This window comes from Gopherus flavomarginatus, chromosome 6 (assembly GCF_025201925.1).
Source record: "Gopherus flavomarginatus isolate rGopFla2 chromosome 6, rGopFla2.mat.asm, whole genome shotgun sequence".
Lineage (NCBI taxonomy): Eukaryota > Metazoa > Chordata > Testudines > Testudinidae > Gopherus > Gopherus flavomarginatus.
The window spans coordinates 125,172,546-125,198,355 of NC_066622.1; the positions used below are offsets into that span (position 1 = coordinate 125,172,546).

Sequence of the window (25,810 nt, forward strand, 5' to 3'; positions counted from 1 at the left end):
TAGATTTGAATGTCTGAGGACTTTGGAATTCTCTTTCTGGAAAATGAACGGTTCTTAGATCAGGACAGTTACAGGCTGTGGGTGGATGGATTGAAATTTATACTGATTTTTACTGTATACGTATTTGAACATGTTTTTCTTCTCCATCTCAAACACTTTTTGAAAGAAAATGTTTCTGATGTCCCCTGTAATTAGCTGCTGCATCAACATTTTCTATCATAAGAGTCCACAAGAAGTCGTCCTAGTAGACCAAATTTAGTTGTCCTGTCTTATACATAATATTAGTGGTCCAAAGTGATGCCCTCAACTTTCTCCCTCTTCTCAGTACCCGGTTTCAATAAACCTGCTTCAATATTTGTTGTTAGACTATTTGCCTGAGGTTTTTGCAAAATATTCTGTAATAATAGCTGAGTCATGTTCGAGAGGAAGCCTTCTTTCTGTCAAATACATAAAAGGTGATATCAGAGTTGGAAAAAATCAATGTTTTCCATTTTTCAGAGCTGAGGGAAATCATCACAGTAGGGTTTAATAAACACTAAAAGGATGTCAGTGCATAAGAGCATTTTAAGAAGAGATACATTGGTGTTTCTACTAAATTGCTCTCCATGGAAGAGCTACATGTAAAACTGAAGGTTTGCTTTTTACCTGCTTCTAACATTATTGTGAAGTTAAATGCAGGTTGCCTGTTTCCTTGTTTGTCTTTAACTCCTCCATTCAACTCCTGTAATTGCTGTTTAGTTAGTGTGTGTCAGCAATTCATGATAATTGCTTAACGGGATATTTTTTGCATGTCACAGAAACTGTTTTTCTGTACAATTTTTATAATGATTAGTAAAGCTGAGACTGCTACTGCAAGTTTGTCAGAAATATTGAGGAAAAATAATTTGCAGACCCTCTTTTTGCTTAATCGTGACCAATCAGCCTGACTAGTCTGTCCGTATTTTATTTGGTTAGGTCCTTATTCTGCAGATGCTTAATTTTTCTACAGAGAGTTGTTTCCTTAAAATCATTATGACTACTCAAGGTAATAAAATTAAACCTGTCCATAAACATTTGCAGGAATTAGGGTTTTGGTGAATTATTGCTTGTGTACATCTCAGTCTAAAGCATAAGATAATCCGGAGTGGAATTGTACCTGCTTATTTTGTAATATGCACTTCTTTGTAGTTTTATAGGACATTATGATTTATGGTGATGTACTGCATAGGTGTCCTGATGAACGTTTTTAAAAATATAAAAATTCACTGACCACAAAATAGTTTTCATAAAAGTAAAGAAAAGTATTAAGGCCTTGATCCTTTAATTAATATCAGTAAGATTCCTTGTCGGCAAGGAAGTCCACCCATGTGCTGTCAATTACAGAATAAGAGGCTAACATCTCCTCTCTTTAGTGAAACAATAAAGACATTGAAAAATAAGGCTTTTCTACTTTTTGCTAATGTCCCACAGGAAGTGAGACTGGCCAGTATCTTGGATTGCCGCCTATCTCAGAGAAACCCAAGGTGCCGCGTTTGAAAGCTTACTTTTTGTTTTGTTTTGGTGTAACAGTGTTAATGAAACCTGGGTTTGTGCTTTGATAGTTTGTTCTAAAACTGTCTTGTCTTCACGCGGCATTTCTTTATTGGCAGTAAACTATGAGTAGTGTACAAACTTTTATTCCATTAATGTTGTCATGTAATTGTTTCATTAAATTTAAACCTGGACACATACAGTACTTTAAGAAAATCACAACTTTTATTCCTTGGTACTGAGTAGAGTTGGTCAAAACTCAGAATTGCCATGGAACAGAAATTCCAGCATTTAAAATAAAAAGGCAAAAATTTAGAAATTTCCCGTGAAATGGAATTTCTGGGAAAAAATCATTTGGAGTTAATCAAAATGTTTCGTTTCAATAAAAAAAAGTTTTGATTTTGACTTTTATATTTTTAAATGTCAACTGCATATTTTTATTCTGTATTTGTATTTTATTGTAAAACTAGGATTTAATAATTTTAAAATTAGAAACAAAATTAAAATCCTGTAATTGGTGACTGATACTGTAATTGATAAATGGCATTCTAATTGGTAATTTGTATTCTAACTGGTTTGCTGGTGGCTGCTTGGTTAGCTCTTTGGTAACTGGTATAACTAGTCATTTGTAATTGATATTGTAATGGATAATCAGTATTGCAGTTGGTAGAATCATAGAAATCTAGGCCGGGAAGGGATCATCCAGTCTAGTCTCCTGCACTCAAGGCAGGACTAAGTAATAAGTATACCATTCCTGATAGGTGTTGGTCTAACTTGTTCTTAAAAACCCCCAGTGATGGAGATTCCACAACCTCCCTCGGTAATCTGTTCCAGTTCTTCACTACATTGACAGGACATTTTTTCCGATGTCCCACCTAAATCTCCCTTGCTACAATTTAAGCTCATTGCTGCTTGTCCTATCCTCAAAGGTTAAAGAGATCAATTTTCCACCCTCCTTCTTGTAACAACCTTTTATGCACTTGAAAACTGTTATGTCTCTCTCAGTCTCCTCTTTTCCAGGCTAAACAAGGCCATTTTTTCCAATCTTTCCTCATAGGTCATGTTTTCTAGACCTTTAATAATTTTTGTTGCTTTCCTCTGGATTTCCTCCAGTTTATCCACATCTTTCCTGAAATTTGGTGCCCCGAATTGGACACAATATTCCAGTTGAGCTTTATCTGTGCAGAGTAGAGTGGAAAAATTACTTCTCATGGAGACACAGAGAACAATTGATCACTGTAGTCTTTAATAACAGACTTTACCACATTTGAAGACTGTTATCTGGTCCCCCCTCAAATCATCTTTTCCCAAGGCTGAACATGGTGTTTTTTAAAATCTTTCCTCATAGGTCAAGTTTTCTAAACCTTTTAGCATTTTTTTAGCTTTCTTCATATATAAAAATGGCATAAAATAAATCTAATATGTAAAATACTATATAGTATAAAAACTTATATTAAAAAATTATGATTTGATGGTGGATTTTTCCCCCATGGGGGGTAGGGGTGTGTGTGTGTGTGTGTGTGTGTGTGTGTGAGAGAGAGAGAGAGAAGGCCTGTGCTGTATTGCTCATTAACTACTTGGTTTTAATGTTTTGTTGTTTGCTTTCTTCATTTATGACCAGTGAAGATACGGGATGTTGTGGTGGTGTCAGAGATTGCTCGTTAGATGGAGATGGAGGAATTTTCCTCAAGACTTAGTGGATGACAGATTAGGTGGATGAATATCTGCAGAGGATATTAATGTGAGCATTGAAGGACCTCTCTAGAGCCTCTGAATCTAATCCAGGAGTCAGAGTAAGGGCTGAACTGACAGAAGCCATGGCCCCAAAATAAAGCAAAAGAGAAATTCACTAAAGACACTGAGGACTAAAATCTGAATGGTTGTTATGGTCCAGAGATTCAGTATGACTCTGCCACTGTGTGGAATAATGGATAATGCACAGTTGTGCATTAAAATATTAAACCAGGAAATACCATCAGTCAAATTGTTGAGCACAATCATGCACCAAGAGAAATTCCAGAGTATTCCTTCAGAAAAAGACTTGCTTGATGAGAGTTAATTTTTTAAAATGGTGTTTTGCGTTCACTTAACTGGAGTTCAGTACTGGTAGCCATGAATTTTTATGCCTCTTACTGTTGAAGTCTAGTTGAGTTGAAAATTTAGTCCCTAGTTTTTAGTTTTCCACAAGTCAATTGGTGTTTCACTTTAATTTTGGTTTTCTTCTTATTGATCAGACTTTCTCTGCACAAAGCAGAATGGGCGGAAGAGTCTACTTCAGGCTAAACCCCACTTGTATATTGGAGAATTTATTATGCAAGTAATTCCAAGGTCATTGGAACCTTTAATTTCCCAGCAGACAATGGGATTCCTTTAGACGTTAAGAACAAACATTTTCCATTGTCTTTTGTCTCATTATTTTTATTCTGACACAACATAGGCATATGAATTTTAATCTAAAAATAAAATTAAATATGAAATAAATAAAATCAATAAAATATTTCAAAATGACTTTTCATTTTGAAACAAAAACTCCAAATTCTCATTCCAGTAAGTTCGAAACACTTCATGTTGCTGGTTTTGACTAACTTTCATTTAGAAAAAAATCATGTTCTCAAAAAACATTTCAATTTGATGAATTGACATTTTCTGATGGAAATTTTTCTACTAGCTATAATACTGCAAATGTCAGTTTCCTTGGTATAGAGGGAGAATTGTCCCGCAACCTGAGCATGTGGATCTTTGTTGCATGGGTCTTGAAAAAATATTTAGCACAGAAAATTCTACTTTTGGAGATTTGGGCCCAATCATAGAAACAAGGAAAGTTTCAAACTTTTTAGTCGAGAAACTTTATTGAACATATTCCATAGATATAGTTTGTTTATGATCCATAAATTAGTGTTGCAATGAATTAACATGAAGTTTATTCACAGTTTTTAATGTGAATAATGTAATTTTAATTTCCTTAGAATGTTGCATTTAAGCATGCTGCCATGGTGAAAAGGGTGGAACTCTCTTCAACCTCTGAACATAAATAGCTAGATATTTCTGCTAAAATGATCAGTAGTGAGATACATAAAATATTTTAATTAAATAGGCTTATTGTATCACTTATTTGTACCACACCAGTGAACAGACCACAGTGTAACAGTTGTTCTGTCCTCAGTTCATTAAGACAACATTGCATTGGTTTATGTTGAAGAAGCTTATCCTGGCAACTATTAGGGCTAAAACCATTTGTTTAAATAAAAGATTCATTCTTACTGGGCCGCAAGAGAGGTGTCAGTCTAGTGTGGCATTGTGTCTGATCCTTACTATTCTGCACTTATATAGGACTTGAGTTCAAATATAAAAAAAAGGTTTTAAAAAAATGAAGTTGTTCTTGTACATATTTCTAAGATGCTTATTCCCATAGTAATCAGGTGAAGTGAAACGTTTAACCATACAAGCATGTTAGTTATTTTTTCTCTATATTTTTAAAACATCACAGTCAGTTGTATCTTTTAATTAGAAATTAGTAAAATAAAAATATGGGAGAATTCCCATTCCCTAGCCATCAAAAATCATGAAAGACTCATTACATTACTCTATGCCACTTTTCTTGATGAGTATTTCCAAGATTTGTATCCTTTGTTCGTAAGTGTATAGTTAGAGTAAATGTGAGAACATATCCTTTAGAGTAACAGTATATAAATGATATAATAATGCTTGAACTGAGTTTTAAAGGTTTGAGGTTTTTTCCTTTTTTTTTTTTCTTTTGCTTGATGGGGGAATCTCTCATTTCAATTTCATCTTCAGTGGTGATTGAATATGTGAGTGATATTAGTTTTTGATGTTTTGCGGCATTTAATTCATTCTGAGCAGTGGTTAGTTACTTTCCTATCAGTTGGCTATTCCAACTCAGATCTGAAACTTGTGCAACTAGAAGTTACATCATATACCTATAAGGCTAATCTGAGGGTATGGCTACATCTGGAATTTCAAAGCGCTGCCCCGGCAGCGCTTTGAAGTGTGAGTATAGTCAGAGCAGCAGTGCTGGGAGAGAGCTCTCCCAGTGCTGCATGTAAACCACATCCCTTACGGGTGTAGCGTGCAGCGCTGGGAGCCGCGCTCCCAGCGCTGCTGCCCTGATTACACTGACGCTTTACAGCGCTGTATCTTGCAGCGCCCAGGGGGGTGTTTTTTCACACCCCAGTTGCAGCGCTGTAAAGTGTGAGTGTAGCCAAGGCCTAAGCTATCTCAGTATCGTGAATGCACAAGAGGAAACTGAAAATTCTCTGTATATATTGGAATCGGCATTCTTACCTCAGCCTAAAGGGAGTTCAAGAGCCTAGCACGAGAGCACAGCCATGAGTTGCTCATTAAGCCATATTTTAAAATGAAAGCTTTGATTATATCTTTGTGCCTTTGTTTTTCAGACTCACTGTTATTACTTCATATAATTGAGCCTGGCTTTTCTCATCCTCCGTTAACAGCCTATTTAATAAGCACAGTTCAGTTACCTTCTAAGTTCATATATGTTACCTGTCCACTTTGCTTTCTCTGAGTATGCTCTGGTTTCTAACTGCAATTTCATTAAAATCTACTTAATTTTTATAACATTTGTGTACCATCTATTGTATTAAATAATGAAACGTTGTCTATGCTAAAACTATGGACTAATTACCATATGTATGTTTTTAATGGAAAGAATAGGATTTAGAAAAGATACAGAAGTGTTAGCCAGAATTAATCATTTTATTACAGGAACTGAAGAGAAATCTTGCTACAATTTATAAGATAATATACATAAAACAATCAGATGAAATATATTGCTTATTTTCTGTTTTCAGTTGGGGGGAGGGATAGCTCAGTGGTTTGAGCATTGACCTGCTAAACACAGGGTTGTGAGTTCAGTCCTTGAGGGGGCCCCTTAGGGATCTGGGGCAAAAATCAGTACTTGATCCTGCTAGTGAAGGCAGGGGGCTGGACTCAATGACCTTTCAAGATCCCTTCCAGTTCTAGGAGATAGGTATATCTCCAATTACTTATATTTTGTTTTCTCTCTCAATTTAATTTTTATAAGCATATTTTCACAAAATATCTGTTGACATGCTAAAGGAAATATAAAGATTAAAGGGATGTTTTTGAAAGGCACAAATTGGAGTTAAGTGGCCAATTGCTGTTGAATTTGGGTAGGATATGGGCACCTCACTCTCATAGACTGTTTTGGAAATCTCAGCCTAATAAACTAATAACCAACTTGTTTCTAAAAATTGTGCTAAATAGTTTTCTGTAAAGTGAGTGTTTTGAGGGCTGAATTTGGCCCTCGGGATTTAGTCAAATGTTCGTAGAGTTTCCTCCTTGTTCTTCTTTCAGGAGGAGTTTTCTCCACTTTGGGACAGGAAGGGGGTTCACTTGTCTAAACTTGTGGATCTTCTTTATCCCTGCAGACTAGATCCCCCTCAAGGGGTGTTCTGTAATGCAGAGGAGGACTTCAGACTCTACGACAGTTATTTGCTTCTCTTTGCCCTATAGAGGTGGGAGCATGCCACCGAGAGAGGAGAGCCTACTCCCTCCTAACATCAGGACTCCAACAGAGCATCTGTTAGAGGTACTTCGTGGGCTGTAGTGGAATCTGAGTGTATGCCATTGCATTGGCATTCCCTGATCCTTTCCACAGCTCATTCTGGCCCAGAAATATAAGTTTCTAATCTATTCACAAAAGCAGATGGAACCAGGATGACTGCACTCACTCTGGGGATGAAGAAATGGCAGTTTCAATCCACAGTTTATTTTATACGGTGATGTGCTGCAACAGTCTTTAATAATTTATACCTACAATTATTTCTGAGGCACCAGAAAACAAGCAACTACCTCTCAAATAGTGATCTTCAGTGGTAATGATTAGTATGAAATCCTGGTATATAATTCTGTATGTGATTCCACCATGTCAGCTCTGCATTCAGAAATGTTAGTTTTACAAACTTCTTTATATACATTTCTTTACTTTTTTTTCCCTAAAACTACTTTATGCTGCACCTATCAATACTAACAGTAGTTAGAGGAATCAGCTGTAATACTGTTAACAAGTTTTAAAAAACTGTTAAATGCTTTCAGCTGACATAAATTAAGGAAAGTGATAGCTGTGTTTGGACAATTTGTGACATACACATTTGCCACCGTAATGACAACAGGTAAGCTATAATTACCTCTAATTATAGTAAATGCCACATAGTAAACAATCAATACATGTTCCATTGGCTAGTTAATAGGAATTATTTGTAAAAATGCTCCTATCCTTCTATGTGAGGTTAAAAAAAATCAGATCTGCATTGAACAACACCTTTGTTAATTTCAAATGTCCACCATTTGTAAAAGCTGATTATTTGGCCTAAAGGGCCAATACAGCAAGAAAAGAAAATGTCAGGTTTCCAGGAAACCTATACAGAGCCACTGAAGAGGGATTTTTCAGAGCCTCTCTACACTTAGGTAGAAGCCAGACATATTTTTTTACATTGATTTTTGTCTTAAAAGAATTTGTACCACTGGCCATTCATGTATGCGTGAGAAAGAGAGAGATGTGAATAGGGTAAAACTGAAGAGAGACAGGAATTTTTCAGTTACTGAAAATTAAATTATCTTTCTTCTAAGTATGTCATGGTATATCATTTTGGTGTAGTTTAATGTTCTGGAAGGCTAGTCAAAATGACACGACCACTATGCCTGCAAAAGTCTAATATTACTGCCCTTATTAGATGAGGTAGTTTTCCAAGTACACCTTTGTGAATGAGCATTATTTTCATTCCTTACGTAGAGATGCTTAACTATGTAGCTGTACCCAATTTTAGTTCATAAACTGAGCCTTTAAAAGACGTGGTAAGTTTATGTCCTACTTATGCTATTACAGTAATATTGAAAACATTTTCCCCACCTTCTCAGAAGAGGCACAGTATTTGCCCCTATAACAAATTGCAGGTGCAGGTATTTGCAGATATAAATTAGATCCTGGTTAACACTCTGGTTAACACCTTTTGAGAATATTTTTAATTATATTAGCAAGCTGTGCATTTCTAAGCTGTTAATGTGTAGCTATGAAGTTAAGCATCATAAACGCATTGTTCAGTTTCATAAAGATTAAAGAAACACTTTGATTTTCACTTGCAGCTCACATCTGTTAGACTTCCAAAATGACAAGACTGGGGTGGGGAAAGCTATGAGTCACAGGGAATGGTTTTTGTTTTTTTTTCCCTTCAGTTTACTTCCAGAACATAGACCTATTATTAAACTGAGTAGTGATAGTTAGGGTTATGTTCCATGATGTATTTAGAAGCACAAATAGTAGTAGTATTGATGAGCTTCCAAAACCCTTATTGTGAAATCAATGTTCATACACTTTATATCCCATTAAATTTTGTGTTTGTGACACCACATTACAATGTTTTATTAATTCCAAGCTGAATAAGAGGTTTGTGTCCTTTGTTATATATATTTAAAAAAAAAAAGGAACAAGTTTTATTTGGCTTTTTATGGTGTAGTTCTTTTGAATTCTCTATTCCCATCCCAATGTGTGCCTAATCATCAGATTGTTTCATGAAACAATCTGTAGGATGATGCTTGAGAGGCTGTTTTACATTTATGCCCCTCTTTTTATGATATATTCCAAGATATACCACAATGTAGTGCAGTGGTTCTCTAACCATAACTGAACCATTTCTGAATATAGAGATCCTCTCATTGACAATCTCCCCTCCGTACCATCTAATCCCATGCATTACTTAAGGAACTATAGTTTGTGGTTACATGAAAAAAAGTAATGATAGATCTAATATTTAATGACACCAAATGAAAATAAACTCACTTTAATATGAGGAGTGCAGCTACTTTTGGCTATAATGGGTTTTGTGCATCTACAGTTTGTTTTTTCTCCCTGGAATAAGACTTTTTTTTTACTAATAAATGTAATTTCCTTGCATTACCTGCAGCCCCACTGTTCTAATTGCTCTGTCATTTAGCAAGTTGATTCCATCTTTGAGTATTTCCTATCCTTCTAAATTTGATCTCAGTTTAATTTACACCAAAAAACGTACACAACAAAAAAAAGACATGAAACAGCTGCGTGTAAGGCACAGAAGTTTGGGAGTTCAGTTGATTAAATAATCCCTGGGAACTCTGAAAGCACACTGGACTGCACTATAACTAGCAGGAAGTGTCACTGTTGGTATTTTGGCGGATTCTACACCATTCTGTCTTTGGGACCATCTGAGAGTGTTCTGCCAACCACTAATTATTCACAATTTAAGAACTATCCCTCACTCGTTTGAGCAATAATCTGCATTGACAACAAGACCGCTCTGGCAAACTTGTTAAAACTGGAAATAGGTGTTCCTTAAATACTTGTAAAAGCAGCAGAGAGTCCTGTGGCACCTTATAGACTAACAGATGTTTTGGAGCATGAGCTTTCGTGGGTGAATACCCACTTCTTCAGATGCATGGGTGAATGCATGGGTGAATGACCACTTCATCCAGACTAACGCGGCTACCCCTCTGATCCTTAAATACTTGTTTTACATCTTTGAGTGACAGAAATACCTATCGTATAATTTCAGAGTTGTAGAAAAAGTGGCAAGAGATACAAGTTTTAATCAGGAGGTTGATTTATCTTTCTTGTGTTTTATCTTTGAAACATTTAATATTGTTCCACAACAAGAAATTTCTTACACTTCCCTGGCACTGAAGAGAAAGTTAAAATGTAGACACTCATCAGTTCGTAAGTGCCCAAATGGATCAGACCTATATCAGCCCAGATAGAAAGCTCCCTTAATCAAGTCTTCAAGATGGTAACCTGTTCATTTTGAAAGAAAGATTCAGAAACATTAGAGCTGCTTAGATTTTCTGAAAATCTCAAAGTTGCCAGAAAGAAATCCATTCATCTGGTTTAGTTTGGTAAATGAGAGCAGTTTAATGTCTTCATAAGAAGTATTTATCAACTTTAACACAGTTACACCAAGGATGAGCTTGATTCATGTTCCAAGGATCTCTCCTTTTCAAATAACTCTTTCAAGTACAGCGAAAGCTTTGTTATCCGGCATGATGGGAGTATGGGGGGAGTGCTGGTAAGTCAAAAATTCCAGTTAACTAAGAGACAGGGAGCTTGGGAGCAGGCTCAGGGTTAGGAGTTGGGGCATGGGAGGGGGTGCAGGGCACGGGTTTTGGGAGGGAGTTTGGGTGCGGGAGGGAGTGCCGGGTGCCAGATCCGTGCGGTGCTCACTTCAGGAGGCTCCCCACAAGTGGCGACATGTCTCTGCTGCTCCTAGGCGGAAGCATGGCTAGGCGGTTCTGCGTGCTGCCTCTGCCCGCAGGCACTTGCACCCTCTGACCCCTTAACTCTTCTGCTAGCTACATAAGGGTGGTGCCACCTCAATTCCGCTCAGTTCCTTCGCACTGCCTGCAACTTGAGTAGGATAATTCTTTGTGGTGTTTACCTCTTGCTTCTTTCTGTTTAGTGTTTCTGAATTGTGGTGGTATGTGTATAGTTGGCAGTTTAATAGTATTCTTAGGTTTTTGTTAATTAGAAGTAGTTAGTAACAGGTTTTATCCTAGTTTTAGCCTAGTGGAATGCACTCCCCAGGTTTTAAACATTGCCCATCATGTGGGCTGGCTATTCCTAATAGTGACCCCACACACACTTTGTGCTTATTGTTCCTGGGAGAGGGGCACATTAAGGAAAGATACTCCATCTGCAAAGTAGTTCAGGAAGGGAATGTAAGCGGTGAGAGACTTACACCTTAAGCAACACTTCTGGAGCAGACCATAAGGCCAGATTGGCACCAGACGCCTCTGCAGATCATCTGATCCAGCAGAGCCTTTTGGAGCCAACACAAGATGTTGCTCCATGCTTGAGATCTGATGTTTCCCCTAAGAGGAATTATTCTCCTTCCTCTGGCCCTCTGAGGAAGAGTTCTCATGAAACAGACCAAGGCCATTCCAGGACTCTGAGAGATTCCTCTTCATCTTTTAAGAGGAGTGCTGACCAGCACCGTAATTCCTCCAATACTTGGAGTGAAGCAGGGCCATCTAGTACCACACCGAGATCAGTTGGATACTGTACCAGTGACTCCAGTAACAGGGCATCTGTTGAGTCCAGTACTGATGATGTCAGTGTCAGAACCAACTGTTCCTGTGTCATTGGCACAGCAGGTGGCATCAGACCTGCATTTACTCTCTGTTTCTGATTATTCCCCAATAATTCAGTAGCATTCAGCTGCCATGTCTACTGCTGCTGCTGTGCCCTTGGCACCAAGTGATCTGGTCACAGTCATCTCATTTGTCAGCACCATGTTCTGCATTGCCTAAGACTCATGGGAGTGGGGGGTGGTCAGTCTTCTTTTCAGCACTGACTGGTCCATCAGTGCAGATGTTATCTTTGGCACTGAAGGTATCTTAACTGCAGACCTCATCTTAGGTGGTACTGGTCTCAGCTCTGGTTACCATATTTTGTTCTGGTACTGCATGGAAGTGCTATACCTGTTTCGACACTGAAAGCACCAACTGCTAATCCATCCTCAGTACTGATATCGTCTCCATATTCGTTTTCGGACAAGACTGGTGTCATTTGCTTTCTCCATCAGGAGTGGCTCCTCTGCTACCATCAGGTAACTTCCAGGGCTCATCGGGATTGAGTTCAGCATAATTTTTTTCCTCTCTTGCTTTCCAAGCAACACTCTCAGAAGTCCTTGAGACTGTCCTTGGACCACAATCAGTACAGAGATTGTCACCTTTGCTGCAGTAGATATAGGGGCTCCTGGCCTAGTACCTACTAGCCATCAGTGCCTTACCCCTATTCCCAATGGCCTCCTTGGGACATTTCTCAGTCTGCAAGATCCAGTTCTTCAACCCGGTCCAGGGCAAGATCTCCAATCCCAACCGCAGTCTTTCTTCCCAAGCCACCTCCATTGCAGACATACTATGAGGTCATTCTTCCTGAGCCAGTTCAACCTGATTTTCTCATACAGGTAAGCAGTCCTGAAGTTGGTCTTTATGAGACTCTGAGCCTCATCTCTTTGATACTGCTTGTGAGTCACTGAGTGGAATACACAGCTACAGACCACTGGAAGAAGAAAAGATGATTACCTGCCTGTACAGTAACTTGTTTTTTGAAATTCGTAGTCATGTATTCCACCACCCATCCTCCATCCACTCTGCACTGGAATCTCAACTTGGAAGTTTGGCGTGAAGGAACTGAGGAGGTAGGGCAATGCTACCTGTAAATAGCCAAGGGAGGGGTTTAGGAGTCAGAGGTCACCAGCGCCATCTTGTCTGCGTTAGGATTAGCAGGTTTTTCAAATTTAATTGCACTGTATTAATACTTCTTTGGAGCCTTTCTGCCATTTATTTTGATGGTCTACAGTCTGGCTTTGCTGTGCTGAGCATCTGCACACCTGAGTGGAATACGTGTCTGCACCCACATTTCAAAGAACAACAGTTACTGTATGGGTAAGTAATCGTCTTTTCCAGGAAGTACATGTGTGTGATCCTAATGCTCAGCGCTTTATAGAAGGTTCCTAGTCAGTGCTTTAGAGCACATGCCCCTTCCAGAAATGGGGATCTTTGCTGACAAGCTCTCTAAGAACTAGAGTTACTGGTAATTATTTTTTTCAAACATCTGTCACACATTATTATTAGTGTCTATTTTTATTGTTATGAGTCTAGTGTCCAAAAGCCATGATCAGGACTGGGGCTTATTGTGCTAGGTACTGTAGTCAGTTACCTCCCTTTCCATTCCTCCCCATCCACATATTTTTACTGCTCAGAACTAATATTAAGTCCATTTAGTGATCATTCCTACCTCACACTGTATTGCACTGTATTAGAGGCCATCTTGTCAGGTACTAGTTTTCAAATAAGTTATCATTACTTTCTTCAAAATGGACTTAGAAATAATCCTGAGACTTTTGTCCAATTACACTTTTACCCTATTGGAAAAGCAACTCTCAAATATTATGAAAGCCAAGCTTTCTGAGCAATTACCTCAACTATCCGGGAATTCAGGACTAGGATCATAGGGGCTGACTCCATTAGCAGGTGCTTAGCACCCACCATAAGCCAAGCTCCCCTCCCTCCCTCCCCCCACTCCCACTTGCCTGTGGCCCCCGCTCATCAACTCCTCCCCATCCCTCCCAACACCTCGTGCACGCAGCAGGACAGGTGTTCCGCAGTGTGCAGGAGGCACTGGGGAGGAGGGGCTTGGAGGAAGGGGTGGAGCGGGGCTGAGGGGGGCTTGGAGGAAGGGGTGGAGTGGTGGCAGGGCCTGAGGCTGAGCAGAGGTTGAGCATCCCCAGGGAAAATTAGAAGCCGGCGCCTGTGATTAGGATAACAGAGCTCTTCTCCTTAGATAGCACAAAGCTAACAGACCAGACCAGACCCCAGCCTTTCTTCTTACCATGACATCGAAATATCACATTTTGTTAATTGATTCCAGACTCTATGGGCTGAGGTTCATAATTTTGAATTAGATTTAAAAAGGACTGTAGACCATCAAAATAAATGGCAGAAAGGCTCCAAAGACGTATTAATACAGTGCAATTAAATTTGAAAAACCTGCTAATCCTAGTGCAGGTAAGATGGGAATCATCCTGGTTTTTCCTGTCACTTTCTTACCAAAAGAGACAGTTCATTCTTGTCAGTCTCTTGCCATCAATAGTCGTCTTCTAATCCTGTAATATGCAAAGCTACATAACCTGAAGTCACTCTGTCTATGAACTTGATGACGTGAAAAGTGTATCAGGTGTATCAAAAACTGTGTCAAGAGTCTCTTTCCGTGTAATTGGCCTTTTATAAAATTTCTGTTCTTTCTTCCAAAAATATTTCTAAAACTTTTCAATTTGTTTTTTTTTTTTAAATCCTGACTGAATAGCCTATTGCTAAGCAACACTTATACTAGAGCTGTGTCTCACACAGAATGGAATGGGAGGAGCTAATTTTATAGGCAGTTAGATGATTTACTTGCATTACAGAAGTGCTTGAGACCCCAGATGAGACCAGATCAAGGCCTCATTGTTCTAGGTGCTATACATATTCATAGTAAGAAACAGTTGCTGCCCTGACAAGTTGACAGTTTTAGCATTCAAAATAGGCAACATAGACAAAGAGCATGAAAGAAAATATTATCCCCATTTTGTAGATGGAGATCTGAAGCAGAGAGAGATTACATGATTTTCCCAGGTTCACCCAGAAAGTCTGCATCAGAGCTGGGAAGTAAACCCAGATCTCCTGTCTTAACCACAAGACCATTTTTAGGTAAAAGAAGAAAATGAATTGTAGTACATAGCACTTTTATAGCTACAAAGTACGGTACAAAACGTAATGATTTATCAAAACCCAAGACTGCCCTGAGTGTCATGACTATCGCAGACGGGCATTGATAAAGCCAGGTATGGGCAGGGAAAGGGTCTCATAAGTTATCTGCTTCATATAAAAAGCCATTTTATGATATCGAGCAAACCAACATACACTCAAAAGAGGAGGATAAACTCCAGACAGTTCAAACATAGACAATTGAATAGTGGCTCAGGAAAAGGGGGTAGGGAGGAACTGCCTACCTAAACTCAGTAAATTGAAAGCAAATAAAAAGTTTCCTTTAGAGGATTTCTGCAAACAGCAGCTGTGTCTCAGTCCTGGAAAAAAGCAAATTAAATTTCACTCTTTCAAGCTGAGACTAGGCATGGGGGAACTTGCAATCTCTCAAATGGATAGAAAAGCGCTTTAGCAGAAGTACAGTAGATAGCCAAATGGTTCAAATATAATGTGTTGCATACAAAGTAGCATCCTAAAAGTGAGTGGTTTTGATGCTCTGTTACCAAAACCTTGAAGCCATACTAAAAATATATAGGAATAAGTAAGGGGGAGCAGCCTACACACAGCTTCAGCTGGATCAGAGCATTGCAAAGGTGATCTTTAAGCTCCATTTCCCTCCTGAATTGCATTTGTACAGTTTAGCTGTTGTTGAGGATCTGACACGTGTGTGTGTGTATGTGTGTGTATGTATATATATGTGTGTGTGTGTACAATATTTTAAAGTATGTACAATATGTATACATGGGAATTTCTTACATTACCTTTCAATGTAGAAGTTGCATATAGTCTTGAGAATTGGTGAGGTTTTATTTCTTCCTCCCCCAACTGTTAACTGACTTAATAAATGGTGAATATAGGACCTGATCCAGTGCCTGTTGAAGTCAAGTGGATCCCTGTACAGTCAAAAAATTGATTTATATTCTCTCATAATGCCCATTTTTATAATTATTTTTATTCCATAAATATATGATTGGAACTAACCATTGAAACATTGTCAGTTAGCCACTGTATTCCAGTAAATGTTATGTTTCTTCTTTCCAGGCAGAACTAATTAAAGGGAATTTACAAAGTGTTGGACTCACTCTCCGTCTAGTTCCGTCTAAGGAAGAGGATGGAGGACATGTTGTTGTTGAAACTGTTACACCAAACTCACCTGCTGCAGCTGCTGATCTTCAACGAGGAGATAGACTTATAGCGATTGGAGGTAAGCAATCATGTCATTTGTTTTAAAAAAGAACAGTAGTTTGTCATCACAAAAGAGCAGTAATCAGTTTTATTCAAGTAAAATGTTTAAAACAGCAACAACAACAAAAAAACAGTCTCCTATTGTTACATTAGCTTTTGTGTATTTGTGGACACGTAAGGTGTATAATTTAACTATGACCCATTTACTTGCATATTAAAACATTTATTCTATACCTGATGTAAATCCAAACAACTGTTGAAGAAACATTTAAAGTGTAGTTGTACTCTTCACAGCTCTAAAAACAGCATTGTGGGGTTCTCTGTTCATGGTCTTTTAATATTTTACTACAACATCTGCTTACTTAAAAGGCAAAATAGAGTATTTCTGTCTCCCAGGCCTGCAAACCAAGTATTGGCTCTGAAGTGCTAACACAAGTGTTAAGTTATTTCTGACCGTAAAATAATCACATACAACTCAAATGTGCCCCAAGGAGATTATTGAGTACGAAAGTACCATTTTTATATTGGGAGCTGTAGGTTCCCATCGTGTCTGACCTTCTGCCCACTTTTATTTAGGAGCCAAAATATTACTTAAGAGTCTAACTTTAGCCAAAATTTACAAATCTGGGTACCTAATGTTAATTGAAAGTGTAGTTGCTGTGTAAAAGCCATGATCTATCCTTGATCTTTGTGCAAACCTCCCTTGACATCATTGGGAATCCTGGTATGGACTGAGGGTAGTACGTTGTTCTAAAATGACACCTGGGCTCACAGACCATAGTTAAAAATGGAATTCAACCCTCTTTACAGGAAGACTTTGACACTGTATGGACCATATCTAAATGGACTGTATAGCTGCTCTTTGTCCAACAGACACTACTGTGGTATTAAACCGTGATCAACCACTGATTCTAGTAACCTCTCTATTTCTTTTTAAAATAGTTGACTAGATGCTGTTTTTGTTAGCAGTTGACTGAAAATCTGACAACAGTCCATTTATTTTGCATATTTATTATCTTTATAATTACCGATATGAAAATTAAGATGATACAGCTGTTAGTTATCTCTAAATAGATGTGTAAATATCAAGTCTAATTGAAGTGAAAATGAACTATCCAGTTATGGTAAAATAATATGCTGAATTGTTCAGATTGCTATGGCAAGCAAGACAAGGCCTTGATCATGGAGCCAGAACCTCAGTCACCATTTACTCTTTTCCTGAGACACACAGAATAAGTCAGACAATTATTTAAAACATTTCAGGTCACCAGTAACACAGTTCCATGCTTCAGCAGTAGGGCATGCTTGGGTTTCAAACAGGGCCAAATCCTGAATCAAATGCCCGTGTACTCAAGTGCAGGAAAGATATCCAGTGATTCAGACCACAGAGTCCACTTCTGTTGATGACCCCATGGAACTCTAACAATAAACTGATTTACATTATAGTGTTAAACTAAACAACACAATGGGCCAGATCCTGGACCCTGCTAAATTCTCATTGCTCTAGCAGTCTAAAAGGGATTTCAAGCTGGCTCAGACAGGCAGCTGAAGAATGCCCAACAGAATTCTTGCCTAGCATGAAGCTGGTATAGCCTGCCTTACATCACCCCTGGACTTCACTGACTTCAATGGGACTGTTTTATATACTTAAATTAAGCACATCCTTAAGTACAATTCTACCTGGCTGAATCAGGGCCTTAGAGCGATGTTTAGCTATCAGTCTAGGCTATGCCTGGGGGTCAGGATCAGGAAAATAGGTTGCTTAGAGCCGTCTTCACCTCCTCCCGCCATTGAGCCCAACTGAGATTCTTGGCCATTGTGCCTACATACTGTTGTTAATGTACTGGTGCTGATTTGTTTGTTATCCTAACACTACCTTTATTATTTTAGCTATGCATATTTCTAAGGCAGGTACCCATCCTTCTAGTGTCTGGGTGCTAAATACTACTGAAAATCCCCAATAGGCACTAATTCATTTTTAGTTTCATAGTAAACTGTTTATCAATTATTCTTTTTCCCCCGCACCAATACTGTTCTACTTCGGTAAGAATAATGAAAAGAATCCTACCATTATTACCTTCCAGTTGGGATCTTTTTATCATAATAGCTTGACTGTTCCCCTTTATTAATAACAGTATTACTAAATATTACAGATTTGAATGAATTTGTGTACTGATTTTGGACACTGACGTTATTTTTTGCTTTCAAGTTTGCTATTTTTTTTTATAGGAGTTAAAATCACATCGACTGTTCAAGTGCTAAAGCTTATCAAGCAGGCTGGTGACCGAGTTTTAGTGTTCTATGAAAGGCCCGTTGGTTATAATCAGCATGGTGCAGGACTCCAGGATGGTTTTGGACAGTTAGAAGACCCTGCTTTTCTGGCACACCCAGAAGAGGAACAAACTTATGTTTCAGCAGATGCTGATAACAAAGAACTGGATTCAGAATTTGAAGATTTAGCTTGTGAGATAAAGTCACCTGAGCTCAAAGAAGAGATGCCAACAACTCAGAGTCCCAAACGTTCTGTAGTAACGTTTGCTACTAAACCACTTGGAACAATATCTCCAATTCTAAATCGCAAGCTGCATTTAGGAAATTATCAGACTACTTTAAAAACACAACCAAAAGATGGAATCAAACTAGTAGTGCCCAAAAGTTCGGAGGGTCAGGACACATCACAACAATCAGTTAGACCACCTCAGGGGAGCAGTACTAAACCTCCTGTACCACCTAGGCCACAAATTAAACTTACTTTGCCTTCTAGTGAAACTCAAAATATGTTAGAAACAGGAGACGTATCTTCTGAAAAACCAGAGAGACCTCCTCCACCTGCAAACAATGGAGATAAATGCACAGCAAAGGTAACAAAAAATAATGATCAAGTGGAAGACCCAGAGATATCAAAACCAACAATAACAAAACCAGAAATAGTAAAAGATACAATTTCAGAAAATTCACGTAGTTCTAAGGAAAGTGGCGATGACCAACATACATGGGAATCACCAGAAATTCCTTATCGCAATCGACAAGGTCGATGGGCAAGGATAAGGGCATCCTCCTGTATATTTGAAGTGGAAGGATACCATAAGTACCTTAATGTTGCACTTTGGTGCAGAGACCCTTTCAAAATGGGTGGTCTTATCTGTTTAGGACACATAAGTATAAAACTTGAAGAAATTGCTTTAGATTGTATAGCTACATCATCCATGGAATACCTTAGAACACTTAGATTAAACGCTCCTGCACCTAAAGCAGCAGTCACTAGAACTGCTTTGCGCAATTTGACAGTGCATAAGGGATTCAATGAAAAGTTTTGCTATGGCGATATAACTTTACACTTTAAATATCTAAAAGAAGGGGAACCAGAAGACTCAAGTTTTCTGCTGGAGAAAGAAAAGGAATATAATTTGGTAGAAGAAGTTCATGCACTTCAGAAAGAGGATCCTTATCTGGGACAAATGATTTTTACGGAAAACAAGCATAATTTTCAAGATACGCAGTTCCAGAATCCAACCTGGTGTGACTACTGCAAAAAGAAGGTTTGGACTAAAGCAGCTTCCCAGTGCATGCTCTGTGCTTACGTTTGTCATAAAAAATGTCAAGAAAAATGTCTAGCTGAAACCCCATTTTGTGTAGGAGCTGAAAGGAGACTTGACCGAATTATGGGAAGTTATAGGATGGACGGGCAGGAAGCTCCTCAAGCTGTATCCTCTCGTGTTGATTCAGAATCTAAATCTGTGAACAAAACCACAGGTTTAACAAGACATATCATCAACACAAGTACTCGTTTGTTAAATCTTCGTCAAGTCCCTAAAGCTCGCTTTGTTGAGCCAGGGATGGACATCGTAGAACCTTCACCAAAGCACACTCCAAACACTTCAGATAATGAAAGCAGTGACACTGAAATTTGCAGTCCAAATAGTCCCTCAAAACGTGCAGCAAGCACAGGGATAAAGTTAGCAAAAAAGGAGGGAGGACTAGATGACAATGTCTTTGTTGCAGTAAAAGAAATTGGCCGTGATCTCTATAAAAGCTTGCCTACAGAGGAAAGGTTCCAGAAATTAGAGTTCATGTTGGATAAACTGCAGAATGAAATAGACCAAGAATTGGAAAATAATAATTCACTCATTCGAGAAGAAAAAGAGGCAGGTGATGCAAGGAAAAAAGCGCTAATTTCTGCTGCATTGGCTAAATCAGGTGAAAGACTGCAAGCCCTTACGCTGCTTATGATCCACTACAGAGCAGGCATTGAGGATATAGAATCTTTGGAAAATGCACCTTTAGACCAGCAATCCAGGAAAGTGACTAAATATGCAGAAGACACTAGCACTGTAGAAGAAATGGATCGTGAAGATGTCAGTGTGACAGAGGCTCCAACGTTCAACAGCATATCGGAAGAACCGCTTGACACTCCTCGTTCAGTAGACTGATAATTGCATATTTGGCTTTCGGAAGAATGGATTGAAAAGAATACTTTGCACTTAATAAAAAAAAAATCAGATAAGTCAAAATTTAATTAAACACTGGTACAATGTACATGACCTGCTTCACCACAGTTATTTGCCTGTGTAAGAGTAAGGTTAGTAGAGCTATTTTTCCAGCAACAGTACCACCCTTTTGTTAAACAGGCTGGTTCAAATTGTGTTAAAACTACATTTCTGGGTTTATACTGGGAGTTTATTTTTAATAATTTATTTTTAACTTTTTTCTAATTATGTGAGCTAACATTTCATGTTAATGTATATGTGGTGTCCTTTGTGTATTATTGACCTTTTTTGTTTTTGAATTAGTGATTTGAACAGGAAATTTTTGAACAGGATTTTTGAAATGTTTGATTTCCATTATATGATGAAAACATTGTGAGCTTGCTGCATGCCTAAACTGATGACAACACAGCAGTCATTGAGGGACCAGGTTTTGAAATTTTGATCATATTGCATTGATTTATGTCTTCTGAATAGTTGTATATTTTTTGCCAAATGTATCATGAAAACACTGTGGCTTTTATTTTGTCTGTTATAACAACTGTCCAGTAAAGGTATTATTGCATATCAAGTTGCTTGCTTTCTATACTTTTGTTAAACACAGGTAACTTTTCAAAAGTTGTGGCTAATCTGAAATCTAGTAATGCTGTACCAAACAAAATATTTCCTCCTTAGACCTTTGGGATATTAAACCCTGTTTGAATATAATACATAATTATGTACCAATACTGTTTAGTAATTTTATTGGACTATTACAGCAAAAGTAGCAATATTATTTTTATTAAGATAGAAATACCTGGCAGCCTTATAGAATATAATCACATTTTTAAATGTAACATTTTAACCTATTGAAGGAAAATTGCAGTTCTAAAATGTGGATTTTTAGAAGTAGCGTTACCACTCTCCTTGCAAAGATGTGCAAGGATGTTTACGATTTCAAAAGATTTAAGATTTATTTTGCACCCACAGATTAAGTGTAAAATAAATTTCATATTTAAACAGAATCACTATATGCTTCGTGTCTCAACACTTCTGGTGTCACCATGCATTACAGAACTGCATTCAGCCACTCAACCAGAAGAAATGGTTTGAGCAAAAAGACCACCTTATTCAGCAAAGTGTAACATCTTTGCATTCGATCAAAACAAATTAGTCCAGTAGAGGTGAGGAGGAATTTTGGCCAGCGCTTTTTGAAAAGAACCATCTGGTCTTGTGCTGTGTGTAAGTTTTGGATCCTAGCATCGTCTGGCTAAGTATGATATTCCTATTGATTTTATTATAAATGTGTCTTGAGGTTTCATCTTGTATATGTAGATAGACCATATATTGTTTTCATCTTTATTTTAGGTACTGTATTGTATCATGTATCATAGCAAATAGGCCTTTGTGCAAACAACAGTGAAGCTAATACAGTTAAATTGTTTTGGTTTTTTTTTTTTTTTAAATGATTTGAATTGGCAGGCAGCCACTAACATAGTATTCTGTTGAATTTGTCTCAATTTATTTTGTGAGGGACAAAAAAAAAATAGTTTCAGCAGGAAAAACCTATTTGTACCTTTAAGTAAAATCAATTATTTGCACTCATGCAACACCCTTTTTTGGTGAAGTTTTGGGACACCTGATGATTATTTAGCTGATGTGTGGAAAACACTATCCATGCTCAAATAGGCATATATTACACTTTTTAAAATTCTGCTTCAGCAAACAGTCTCACAAAATAAAATCCTTTTAATGACTAAAATAGTTGTTTAACCATCTACTTGATTGAAATGCATATTATGTCTTTCACATTTTATTTTTGAGTAGCTCACCATTGGTGGTAATCTGGACTAAATCTCCATCAGTGTTAACTCATTATGGATTACCATGAGAGCTTTCAAATATATCCAAGTAAATCATTAAACTCCGCCAGGCATGAAGTAGCTGCAGAAATAACATAAATTTTGTTTTTTCACAAAAGCACATTCAAGGTTTTAAATTACATAATTGTGTAATACATTGGATATGAAAAGCTGGATATAATTTTCTTCATATAACACTGCTAATGATGATTGTAAAACATAAAAAATGTAGTGCAATATTTTTAAATATGTTGAATGGGGAGGGGAAATAGTTGTATTTGAATGATAAGGAAAACATAAAAATCTTATCTGGCATTAATTACAATAAACACTGACTCTTGAGGAAAAGCTGTAATACTACATTCCTAATGTAATCTTTGCTTTCCTGTAAATAGCTGAAAATAAAGAATACCACAGAAAATGAGAATATATTTGATTTAGTGATATGTAGCTAGGTGGCAGCTACAAATATTTACAGAAACTCTGCCTGATATGATTTTGTTGGCTATGATTTTATCATGAGAACAAGCTTTAATAAAGTAGTTTTGCTAAATTATCAGTTACTTCTTTGCACTGTTAAACTACTGCAATGCAATATTTTAAAAATATTACTTTTTAAGATATAATTTAGAAACCACAGTACCTTTTGGGGGGTGGGGAGAATACATGTTTATAGAACAGTAAAATTACTGATTTGCTGTATAAGCCTTTAATGCATTCTCTGTATTTAGTATATGCATTTTAATTACATTCAGCACAATTTAAAAAATATGGAAGTTTTTCAAAAACATTGGCCAAATGAATATATGGTGTAACTCTATCAATGTTTGCAGTATGCCTAGAATAGCAGGACTCATCCTTGATTAAGACTTCTGGGCTCTGTCCAAATACTACTAGGTCTAATGATGGTAACAATCTGACTCACTCTGTTTAAGAATAATTCTGATCTATCCTATATTTTTTCTTCCTCGTGCTTTATTTTTTTATTCCCTGTAACATTTTTTTAAATAGAATTCTTGCAGTTTACTAACTCACTTTATTTGTTTCTCCTGCTAATTCCCCATCTGTATTCTCCTGAAATGTGTACTTTGTCATAAATAGACATTTAGAACTACAGGAGGAGGAGGAGTAGCACAGCAAATAAGCTACTAAGCAGCAAATATTTTTAGGAGAAATAGGGACAGAAAAAGACACTAAATGACAGCAGCAGAATTATTCCTAAACAGAATGTTTTTCAAAGTTTCCCATGTGGTTAAAGGTAAATTTAATTACAGCCATGAGGTACCATTGGGTTGTTAATACTGATTTGAGATTATATCCACCTGTTCCTCCATGGCCACAGAAGACCCAAAGTACAGAACCCAGAATTTTCATGGTTCTAGTATATGGGTGCGGGGGAGGGAGAGAGAGGCCATACAGAGGGTCTCCATTGTTCCCATGGGATATGGGAGGGTTGGGGGCACAGTGATAGGGAACAGCTATGATATGTTTGGATACATTGACTAGAAACCCCACAATGGGGGGATACACAGAGCCATAGTCCGCTTGTTCTGCATTCTGCTCCTTGCTTGAAGAGGACTGAACTGACTGCCTGAATCTCTCCTCATGGGTCTCTCCCACAAAGCTCATTTACTTGGGATTTGTATAGCAATGTGAATGTCTCCCTTAATTTTCATTTTTTTTAATTTTTAATTGATCAAGAAAAATGCAAAAAATAAATCCAGTGAACAGGACATTGTACCTTTTTTCTCCATATAATCTTTTAAATGTAGCTACTTACGTTATCTAAATATGAATTTAAACAGTACACTGATGAATGCAATTGGTGATTGCACTTCATCCAGATGAATATACTGTATGCTAATTAAAATTTAAATGTTAGTATTATAGATCCAACTTCAGGGCAATAAATTCTACTGAACAATTGATATCAACCAGAAATGTTCACAAAAACAAAGTAAAAGACTTACTTCTTTCCTTGGGCTGAAGTTTGATTTTTTTTTTTAAATTGATCTACAAATTTGTATGAGATAACATTTTAAGGCAAAGAATTGTTTGGAAACAAATTTCAAGGCCATGAAAAATGCTAATAATCTATTTTACTGTCCCATTACACATTGCAAAATCCAAATCCCAAAGGAACAGTCATAATTTGCAGACCACATTTCTCACTCATTTCAGTGATCAAAACATGAATTTCATATCTACCATTACCTAGTCATGCAGCTAGATTCACTGTTAAATCTCACAGTTAAAGCTATTTTTAAAAAAATGCTAATCTTGAAAATACAAACTGCTTCTATTAAAGAAAACTCCGTAGAAAGGATATTGCTCTTCATGGCAGTTTACATATAATTGGTGTTGCAACCAATGCGGTGGACTGAAGGAACTGGTGACAGACTTGCCAAATCTCAGTCTCTGTTGTATTAAAAATGTTTGTCCTCCAAATACTTTGTGGGGCACAGAAGGAATCATTTTCTTGTAATTTAAGTGTGTCGGAAACTACAGAAATGCTGTCAACCCTGTTGCATCAATAAAATATAATAAAAGACAGCCACATGCAAAATTAGTTACTAGCATAAGTCAGTTTTCAGACTCTGTCAAAGACTCTGCTCTGATCCTTCATACTTTGTAAGGAGTCAATTCCTGCTGTGGTGTGGCCTCATAACTTCCACTTACTTACATATGTCCAATCAGTAGTGAACAGTGTCCTGTATGCCTTGTAATCCCTTCTACATCTTTCTGCATTATTTATTAGAACAGTTTACAAAAATTAAAATTTGGAACAAAAAACATTTGTCACATTGCTTGGGAGGTCATTTTACATTAGCAGGTTATACACAGGCATCTTGTCTCCTGGCATGGAAACGTTTAACCTGCCTGTTAGAAATCATAAATAGACTAGGTATGAATTGAATGTTGCTTTTGATAAATTCTGATTACCTTCTTTCCACTTCTTGGTGTGTGCAAGCCATAACAGAATAGAAAGTGCTGAGATAGTTTCCATACTGTGTTGCAATAAATCATGAATTTATTTTAGATTACTTTTTATTTATTTTATGTAGTCTTACTGCATAATTATCAACAAAGCAATACTTGAGATTTGATTCACAGCATTTCCATACTTTCTGACCATACTATGTACGCTTTACAAAACCATATGTAAACATAGAGTATCTGCTGTAGTACATAAAACATCTGCTGATACATGAAAGAAGGCACATAAAGATTTTAATTTACAAACAAAAACTACATGTAAACAACACTAGATTAAAAAACATACTTCAATTTTTTGTTGAGTGTTTACTTTAGAAGTTTGATTTTTCTCAGATAAGAAGATTGTCTAATGCAGTATTTTCATTGCATTAGATTTAGTCTCATCAAATAACTAGAGGTATTGATAATGAGCTATTTGTTACTTCTCCATTATTTTGGCTAAATTTATAATTTGACTTCATT

At 37.3% G+C, this 25,810-nt stretch overlaps 1 protein-coding gene across 1 annotated transcript in view; it reads left to right on the forward strand.

The window, feature by feature from the left end:
• The window catches only part of PDZD8 (PDZ domain containing 8), a 133,046-nt gene extending 110,274 nt beyond the window's left edge, over window positions 1-22,772 (forward strand). Inside the window, exons 4-5 of the mRNA XM_050958935.1 lie at window positions 15,883-16,045; window positions 18,256-22,772. Of these exons, the coding sequence (XP_050814892.1) occupies window positions 15,883-16,045; window positions 18,256-20,456 (2,364 nt within the window). The 3' untranslated portion in view covers window positions 20,457-22,772. The remainder of the gene's footprint in view (window positions 1-15,882; window positions 16,046-18,255) is intronic.
• The last annotated feature ends 3,038 nt before the right edge of the window (window positions 22,773-25,810 follow it).